The 10,000-nt window shown below is 47.6% G+C and overlaps 1 protein-coding gene across 11 annotated transcripts in view; it reads right to left on the bottom strand.

Annotated features, from left to right (window-relative positions):
- dab1a (DAB adaptor protein 1a) overlaps window positions 1-10,000 on the bottom strand; it is a 133,281-nt gene that overhangs the window by 40,305 nt on the left and 82,976 nt on the right. For all 11 annotated transcript variants that reach the window (XM_048251921.1, XM_048251920.1, XM_048251923.1 and 8 more), the window contains exons 3-4: window positions 9,155-9,294; window positions 6,940-7,038 (exon numbers count right to left, since the gene is read on the bottom strand). In XM_048251921.1, coding sequence (XP_048107878.1) covers window positions 6,940-7,038; window positions 9,155-9,294 — 239 coding nt within the window. The remainder of the gene's footprint in view (window positions 1-6,939; window positions 7,039-9,154; window positions 9,295-10,000) is intronic.

The raw sequence follows: 10,000 nt of genomic DNA, 5'->3' as shown, positions 1-10,000 counted from the left end.
TGCTTGGCAGCAGCCTGTCTGCAGGAGCCCGAAGCTGGGCTGGGAGTCTGGGGTGCGCTGCCTACTGGGCTGCTCCCGGCACCGCCAGCCCGGAGCTCCCCACACTAGCACTTCACGCCAGGCCAAGCTGTCACTTACACAGTTAATAATGTTCAGATCACGGACTAATAATAACTGAGTCCCACATGAGTGCAAACACACACACACACACACACACACACACACACACACACACACACACACACACACACACACACACACACACACAAAACACAGACAAACACACAAGAGACACACATACTTACCTTTCTGGCTCAGGCGGGATTAGCTGTGGTGCTAATGCGCCAGACGACGCACCATTACAGAGTATCCTTGTCACAGCACGCCCAAAGACTCTCGGCAAGGGGCCTGATATAAGACCTGCTAGCGTCACTAACGCCTGCTAGCCCTGCCAGCTACGCCACCACAACACCACTCAGCTACAGTACACTCATACTCAAACTCACTGCTCATCCTCTCCCTCCCCCTCTCTCTAGCACTCTCTCTCTCTTTCCTGCTCACTGTCTATATCAGTGTTTTGTCTCTTCTGTATTCTTTGCTTGTGAGCTAACTAAGCCAAATCCCAATCAACCCCAGTGAGCGTTGATATGGACATTAAGTCCTGAATCTTGAATCTTGAATCTAGAACTTGCTCAATCATTCTTCCCATTTCATACTCCCCACAACCCCACCAGCCAGCTTCCCCAACGATGAAGCCATTGCACCCCTGCTGTACTGTGAGTGGGAGAAAGAGGAGGGGAGGGGAGACGAGGAGATGGAGGAGGAGATAGAGGAGGAGGAGGAGGAGGCTTTAGCTAGCTAGCTGCCAGCCTCGCGGTTCATAACTCAGCTGACTGCTCCCACTGCCTTGCTTAAAGGGCTCCACCATCACTCTCCCCCCACTGCCACCGCCATCACCAGCCTTCTGTTGCCACGGCACCAGTTATTGACTAATTAGCTGCTGCCGTGGCGATGATGAGTGTTGGCTGTGGAGAAGAGTGGGCGTTGGGGGTGTGAGTGAAGTCCTTGATTAGAAGGTGTGTGCATGCGGGGTGGTGGTGGTGGTGGTATTTAGAGATGGGTTGGGGGGAGGGGGCTTGACTGGGTAGGTTGAATCGTGGGGATAAATAAGCAAACACAGCCTGGCCCTGGTGCTTTGTCAGCAGGCCTCTGGACCTCAGAGAGGTTTTAATTAGCCAGGAAGAGCGGCTCTCGCTTGAATCACACGTGTCACTGGCGCCGGCAGCAACGGTGGCCACTACTCGTCGTCGTTGGCAAGAGCACCAACGGGCCAATGCAGGGTCGGCAGCCAAAAAAACGACTCCCTTGAGAAACGTCAGGCCTGGAGAGGGACTTCACAAAGCAGTCGCTCAACGCATCCTTTGGGAGTGCCACTAGACGCTCAGTAGCATATGGATGGACGGCACAGAAATTTGTGTGTGTGGAGTGTGTCCAGACACACACACACACACACAACACAACACAACACAAGAGGGAGAAGGGCGCCGACAGCATCCGCCTGTTTATGGCTGCTCATGTCACCATCAGCCATATGGTTGCAACTAATGGGGGCCCAAGAGGTCAGTAGAGGGCCTTAATGAAGAGGCTGCTAAGCCGGCCCCTAATTGCACTCCGAGGCGCACTGAGAGCATTTCATGAAGGGCCGTTTCCATCTCTCCTGCTCTTCATGATTTTGTCACACTTTAACGACCATTAGCTTGTTTACCATTTTACACTTAAATGTATATCTCAGGCATTTAACTTAACTCTACTTTTCTTGACTTACCTAAGCTAGTTAGCTTCTGTTTCCGTGTCTGTGTATTACCAATAAACATCAGTCACTGTCATACTAACAATTAATTGGTTCGTTATATGTACCTTGGAAATGCTCTCATCCTTTCATCTTGCTTTGCATTCCTTATCTAGTCCAGGCCTTTCCTATCAGTAGGTTCTGTGTGGGTGTGTGGGAGGGAGTGTGCCTTTGCCCCTGATCAACTCTTCTCTCCTGGGTGGGTGGATGGTTGGGTGATGGGGCCTTGCTGTGGGGAGATAATAAAGAGAGATCCTGGTCCTGGCAGTCCTCCAGGCAGTGAGGGGGACAATGCGATTAGCCCAGTCACGGCGTGGCGTTCCGTGGTATCGCTGACACTCTAATGACATTAGGAGGGCGCTCCACGACGTCGCGAGGAGGGTCGCGAGGAACGTGCAAACATGGCCGACCGGTAGAGGTCAAAGGGAGGGGGACGCGAGGAAACGCGACTCGCAATAATCACGGAGGAGGGAGATAGCGGGTGAGGCTAACGGTAACGCATCTTAATGCGCTCTCAGGGCCCTTGGTGACAAACGTTGGAAGAATCGTTCCAAGAAAAGGTTGTCCCTTCTGCCCTTCTTATTGTCATCCTTTCTCTCTCTTTCCCTGTCTCTCTCTCTCACCCTCTCTCTCTCTCCCTCTCTATCGTTCTCTCTCTCTCACTGTGTCTACATGGGTTGTTATCAAAGCTTGAGCCATGAGGCGGCCACTTTCAGATGTCCTCCAGACTGTAATGAAGAGAAATGCTCTCCCAGGGCATGAGCTCTACATCAGACAAAAAAAGACTACAAATCCCATTCTCTGTTCATTCTCACACAATTGTATTATCAACTAGGTCAGGTTAAACTTCATATTTTCAATTTTTCTGTGTACCGCAACGTATAAAACCAAAACACCTCAGTTTTTCAGGGAATACCTTTAATCAGAAATTGTGCAATCATCGAGATGAAGATGATGGACCAACTGTTACAAGCTGCTGGTAAATGAGCGCTCCTGATGACAAACGAATGAAGGTGAGAGACAACCATATGGTGGCTGGGTCATTTAGAAACATAATGCCGTAGCCAGGTAATATGAAGCCGACTGGCTCATCTATTGACTGCTGTGGTCACTGTGGATAAGCTGCATATGATTAATGCTGCCCAGACACCTCCTCTTTCTAGCAGAGCCCTCTCAGAGAGAGAGAGAGAGAGAGAGAGAGAAAGAGATTTGGCTGGCTTGCCATGTTTCAGGCCGCTCATGGCTGACAGTGTTATTTCCTGTTGGCACATCCATCAGACGGGCAGACTTGCAGGGGGAGGAAGAGGAATGCATGGCCTCTCTGTCACACACAGACACACACACACACACACACACACACACACACACACACACACACACACACACACACACACACACACACACACACACACACACACATCTATCCTTTCCTTCTCTGCTTCTCTCTCTCTCTCTCTCTCTCTCTATCTATCTCTCTCTTTCCATCACTCTCTTTCCTCCTGTCGCCCCTTCCATGCATCTGATGTGATGCTATTCAGGGCCCCCTGTAGTCCAGAAAATAGTCCAGAAAAAAATGGCTGTTGAAAAGCATTTGACATGCTTTCCACACACAAACATTGCCAACAACATTAAACCATCCATGAACGGTGCATTTACTGCTTATAGTAGAACATACAGGCACGGAGAAAGAGAGAGACAGAGAGGAAGAAAAAGAGAGAGACAGAGAGGGAGAGAGAGAGAGAGAGAGAGAGAGATGTAGAGAAAGAGACAGAGAGGTAGAGAAAAAGAGAGAAAACATGACGCACACACACACACACACACACACACACACACACACACACACACACACACACACACACACACACACACACACACACACACACACACTGCATGGTCAGAGCTCGCTCTCTTTCTCAGTGTATGATGAAGTACGGCCTTGGCTACAGCACTGGACAGCAGATCCCAAATCTAATAAGACCTTTAATGCGCTGGCGGGGTTGGAAGCCGTGTTGGGCTCTGGTCCTGTCTTATGCACCATCAACCTGATTTACTGACAGGCTTTTCCCAGCCCACCCAAACAGCCTGCTTCTTTTATTCCCTCCAAACAGCCTCAAATCCTGAGCTTAGCACCGCGCTGCAGCTAAAGCCCTGTAATAGAATGGGAGAGGCGGGCAGCGGCAAGGTCCCTGGTGCACGGCCTGATGGGTAGTCGCTCGGGGGGTACCGCTGCCAGATGGACCAGAGGCACTGTGTCACCATGGAGATGATGTTGGCCGAAGATGCCAGAGAGAGAGAGATGTCGTTATCAGGTACACGATTCACTCTCAAACAAATACATGTGCTCCGCAATATTGAGAATTCAATGGTCCGTTAATTACTGCACAATGGTCTTCTGAGCTAGAAGAGCAGCTAATAATATGATGCATACAAATTAGGAATGAAAGTGGCAGCAAAATATGTTTTAATCAAATTACATTATCAACAGCAACTCTCTTTGTGGGTTTGGCCCCAATGTCTATTATACTGGTCATTAAAACCTACACAAAAATTACCATATGAATCATTATCATTATGAACATAACAAGCTGCTAACAAAAAAATCATATGATTGAATGTGTTTCATGGCGTGTGCTATCTGGTATAATTGAACACAGGAAAGTATGCTGCACTAGGGAAGGGAGGGAGTGAACATGTGAGTTCGGATCAAACCAGCAAGCCTGCTGATTAGAGCCCAGCATGACACAGACCCAAAGATGGCTAAAGGTCGCGGGGGGCGGGAGGGGTTCACAGAGCTCAAAGATACGCAGACAGCTGCACAGAGATTAACGTCCTGTCATACAAGCTCCCCCCTGGCACAATGATGACAGGCATACAATGGCTATGCATTTATCATGACACTCACTGATCCTCATGTCCCAGGGAAAAACAAATCCTACCAACTACGCCAATCTGTGCCATTTCAGGGAGACACTTTTCAAGACATTACTATTCTGCCTGACACCATCTCGATTGTCATCAGGATGCAACAAATGTGCTTCCCAATGGGAGAGAGAACTTCGATTTTACTTAGCACCAGCAGTGGTTGTCTCATTACCTCAAAAGCAAGACAATCTCAGATGAAATGACTGTGTGCGCTAACTTTCTTGTGTAAAACTCGAGATGAACTCAAGATAAAGGGGTAACATATAATATGAGATAAACAGGTATAATATCTGTGTGTAACTCAAAATACTTTTCAAACACTTTATGACACGCCTATGTGCATAGTTATATTATATATTCATGACATGGAATACGGCAAAGTTACTGTCTGTGGGTTCATGTAACAGTTCACATTATCTCGAGGTTGCAGCTTTTGAATGCGTTTAATACAAACTCATTCAGCTCCATCAGTTGCACTTCCATCAGCCTTGGTCTGATCTTATTATCAACCTACGTTTGCCAGACATGCTTTTACGTGGTGCTCGTTTTATTTCACAGAACGCCAAACGCGGGAAGATGCCGCTGAGGGTCGTAAAGCTTGCAGCACTCTGATCTGAGAGGCCTATTCAATTAGTACCCTCCTGATTCCCCCTGGGTCACCGCTCCCTTTAAAATGCATCATTAACTTAGGTATGCCTCTCCCCCAAGGACCTCCCTTTCACATACAAAAAACAACAACAACAACGGAGACATAAACATAAACCTGATGCATTCTGGGAGATGTTGGTGTCGGAGGGCGGTGGATGGGGAGGGTAATGCACAGTGGCCAGGAATAGCTCAGTTCTCAGAACTTCAGAGGAATGAGACAGGCCCTGCTTGTCTCTGGGAGACATTCAGACCGAGGCGCCGGGGCTCATCGTGCCAGCGGCTAAAGCCAAAATGTAATGAGGGAAAGTACTCCTACAAGGATGGTCTGAATGTTTGTTGAATTGTTGCCCTTTTTTATGTAGTGCACTATTGTGACTACATTATGTAGTGACTATTATGTAGTGACTATTGTTGCTACTTTATGGAAACAAAGCTTTTCATATGCGGTCCGTTTGTCTGGTCTGAACTTGAGAGTAGTTTTTCATCCCTTCTTCTGTCCCTTCTTCACTTTTTCATTGAGAGGAAGATGATTTTGCAGCTTTGTTTACAGAGTATAGGCAACAATTCATATCTTCAATCACTGATAATCACATAGCTGTGTTCTAGCATTAATCATGAATATTTTTCTCATTTAACAAATGTAGATTCATTAGTGGTCATCAATAGCCTTCCATTTCTGGTTTTAGTTTGTAGAGCTTTTATATGAAATTAGAAAACACACTGGAATCCATGTGAACCAAACCTCACACCCATACTTTCTGGAGGACGCGAGTATGATTCCTTGGTATGCACTCAGAAATCAGCCTTCACATCAACAAACCAAACCAAACTAAAGGCTCGGTTCTGCACCAGAAGCTGTAGTGTAAGAGCACCCTAAGTAACGCACCCAATCTTATGAATCTGTATTCTCCGTAAGGAACGAAAGCGCTACCATTAAGCCATACATAAAGGACATATATTAGCCTAAATCATGCAAAGCTGTATGCTCAATGAGGCAGGCCAATACGACCTTATTAGCCACAACCAATTAGCCACAAATCAATTATCCACACTACCGCTAATACCAATTTGTGGTTCAGTACCCATTCAGCTAATCAGGGTTCCGTTGCATCTATGTATTGCCTTTGATCAGCGCAGGTAGCATGCAGCTGTTCTTAAGATACCCTCTACCTTCAGGCTATGTTAGCTCCCAAATCAACACCTTATCTCCACCACAGCCCACACACACTCAGCACCCCTTACCCACTCCGAACTCCTAACGCTCCTCCTTCAGTGATACGTGTACCACCAGACAGATACTGTAAGTAGATGGATACTTTGCTAATCCCGAAAGGAATGTTGATTCCTACCTGCAGTGTGTTAACTCTTTCCTTTTGATCGCTTCTTCATTTTCAATGTACACCCTCAGGTCTTCACAAATCTCCCAATTCCTAATTCCCAAATGCCCCCACACACACACACACTCACACACACCACTGCACCACTCCTTCCCACCCCAAATGTTACTCTCCCCAACTCACCCCCGACTTCTCGTCAAAGATCTTGATCCCGCCGAAGGAGACGGTGAGAAAGACTTTCTGCTTGTGTTCTCCTTTCGAGCGAGCTGAGGCAGCGATTCCCTGCGGAGGAGAGCAAAAAAAAAAGACCAGAAACATGAGGAAGAGAGAAAGAAAAGAGGGGGAGACAACACAACCGAGTGAACAAGGGAAAGAATAGACCAAGAAAGAGGAGGAGGAGGAGGAGGAGGAGGAGGAGGAGGAGGAAGGAGAGCAGCGGTTTCTCTTTGATCTCGTCCCGCAGGTGTTATATAATGGAGACGTATCCCAATTCTTATTTTTTTATTGTTTTTTTCTCCTTCATGTCTTCCTCTCAGTGCGTCTAAAACTGGGTGCTGACATCAGGGCCTCTTAATGATGCTGACACGAGCAGGAGCCTGATAGACAACTGTGTGCTTTTGGTTTTGCTTCTGTGTGGAGATGAGACGCTGTGCAACTGTGTGTGTTTTTTGGAGTGTGTGTGTGTGTGTGAGAGTTTATGTACATGAATGTGAGTGCCTGTTTGTGTGTGCATGTGTGTGTGTGTGTGTGTGTGTGTGTGTGTGTGTGTGTGTGTGTGTGTGTCTGTGTTGTGAGATCCACTCCATCTGTGTGTCTGAATGCATTTATGTTTGTCTCTGTATGTGTTTGTAAATGTATGTATGAGTTCAAAATCATCCACTGTAGGTCAGTGTGTGTAGGCTTGTTGAGTGTGTGTACAAATAGTGTGTGTATGTATGTGAATGTGTCAGTGTGTGTGTGTGTGTGTGTGCCTAGATGCAGACTAATACATTAAGGCAGCGGGCGGATATGCTGACTGTCCACTTTTGCATACACCTCCCCACTGAACCCATGGACAGCACTGCAGGGCAGAGTGGAGCGGGAGCCTTTGAAGTCTGTTTCCCAGAGATCTCAGCCTCTTTTTACTCCAAACAAATCTCCATGGCTGCTTGTCTATCTGCCTGCCCAGCCCACCAGCTTGATCCCTGAGCACCACTTTCATGTCAGCTGGCTGATGGTGTGTGTGTGTCTGTGTGTGTGTGTGTGTGTGTGTGTGTGTGTGTGTGTGTGTGTGTGTGTGTGTGTGTGTGTGTGTGTGTGTGTGTGTGTTTATATGAGAGTGAGACAGACAGACAGAGAGAGAGATGCTTCTTTATTCTATCCCCCTAATTCACAGTGATTTCTTTCTTTCTTTTCTTACACTCATTCTGTCTTGCTCTTTTCCTTTCTTCCATCGTTCCTTTCTTTCTGCCCCCCCCCTCTCCTCTCACTCCATCCAAGCTGATCAATGCTCATGCTTTCATGAGGCTCCTGATTGATCCCCTCATTCGTCTCGTTGGGGTTGTGATGAAGGGACAGAGAGACTGTCGCACTGCAACACAGCCCTGCCATAACACACAGGGCTCTAAGGGGTGTGTGTGTGTATGTGTGTCTGTTTAAGTGAGTGTGTGTTTGTGTGTGTGTGTGTGTGTGTGTGTGTGTGTGTGTGTGTGTGTGTGTGTGTGTGTGTGTGTGTGTGTGTGTGTGTGACTGTGTCCATGTCTGTATATGTGTGTGTGTGTTTGTGTTTGAAATCACTTGGGAGAAAAGCTTGGGAGAGACTGGGGGGACACAAGTGGAGTCCCCACCCAGAGATTAGGAATCCTAACGTGAAGGGACCTGTTTACTGAGCACGGCAGGTTACGGGGATATATGAGTATGGATTTTGTGTCATGGCGGCCGGGGGGTGGGTGGTGGGGGTTAAACAGATCTGATCAATGGCAGTCTGGGCTCTAATCCCAATTAAACACAATGCAAATGGACACACACACACACACACACACACACACTGGCATAAAGATTATTTTCCTGCTGACCCTCACAATAGAGCTAGCAGACATATTAACCCAGAGATGACACTCTCTCACACATACAAAACCAAACAAATGCACAAAATGCACAGAGATGCACACACACACACAAAAGCACATGAGATACACACATACAAAGGCACATACAATACACACACACAAAGGCACATGAAATACACACACACATGCACAGACCGAAACAGAGCCAAACACACTATTTGTCACATAGAAACCTCTGGATGTTTACCAAGGTCATTAACCTAACTGATGGGTGGGTAATGGGGCTGTTTGAAGGATCACCCACCCACTAACCCCCCCACACACACACACACACACACACACAAACTCACCTTCAACTTCATCATGGAGTCCTGGCATAGCTTGTCCCCTCGCGCTGCAGTGACCTCATCTAGCCCGATCAGCTTGGCCTTGTAGCGGACTCCATCCCCCTTGAAGCGCCTGATCAGGCCCGCCTCGCTGCAATCATGCCCTGCCGCACAAACAGCACAAAGGAAAGACAGAGACAGAGAGACAGAGAGAGAGAGAGAGAGAGAGAGGAGAAGTGAGAGGGGAGAAGGAGGCTAACCGCACTCATATAAACAAACACCGGAGCAAGGATACAGCTGTCACTTGACATCTGAGCACAAGAGTGAGCATACAAACACACACACACACACAGATGTATGAAAGGTCTCTCTCTATCTCTCTCTCTCTCTCTCTCTCTCTCTTTCACTCTCTTAATGTCATTCACATTTACACTCACACTGAATGTTACTCAAAAGTTTTCTTGTTTTGCTTTGTCTTAAACATCCCTAGTGCAGTGACTGAAACAAACTCCTTGCTCCGAAGCATGCCACCCACCCACAACACACACACACACACACACACACACACACACACACACACACACACACACACACACACACACACACAAACAAACAAACTTCTTCGAGGTATGCATGCACAATGCAGCGGCTTTAAAATCAATCTCTTGTTCACCCGGAGGAAGCTCCTAGCCGGCAGATAAAAATTACAAAAGAAGTGCAGGCGGCGCGGCGAGATGCTTAATGCACCAGCCGACGCCAGGCTGAGAGGGCCTCGCTCAGGGAGCCCCTACGCCGACCGCGAAACCCACAATGAGTGTGTGTGTGTGTGTATTAGAAAGTCCAACTCGCTGAGTCCCGACTCCTCTTCTC

Source organism: Alosa alosa, chromosome 9 (genome assembly GCF_017589495.1).
Source record: "Alosa alosa isolate M-15738 ecotype Scorff River chromosome 9, AALO_Geno_1.1, whole genome shotgun sequence".
NCBI classification, from domain to species: domain Eukaryota; kingdom Metazoa; phylum Chordata; class Actinopteri; order Clupeiformes; family Clupeidae; genus Alosa; species Alosa alosa.
This window is presented reverse-complemented; position numbering and strand designations above follow the sequence as displayed.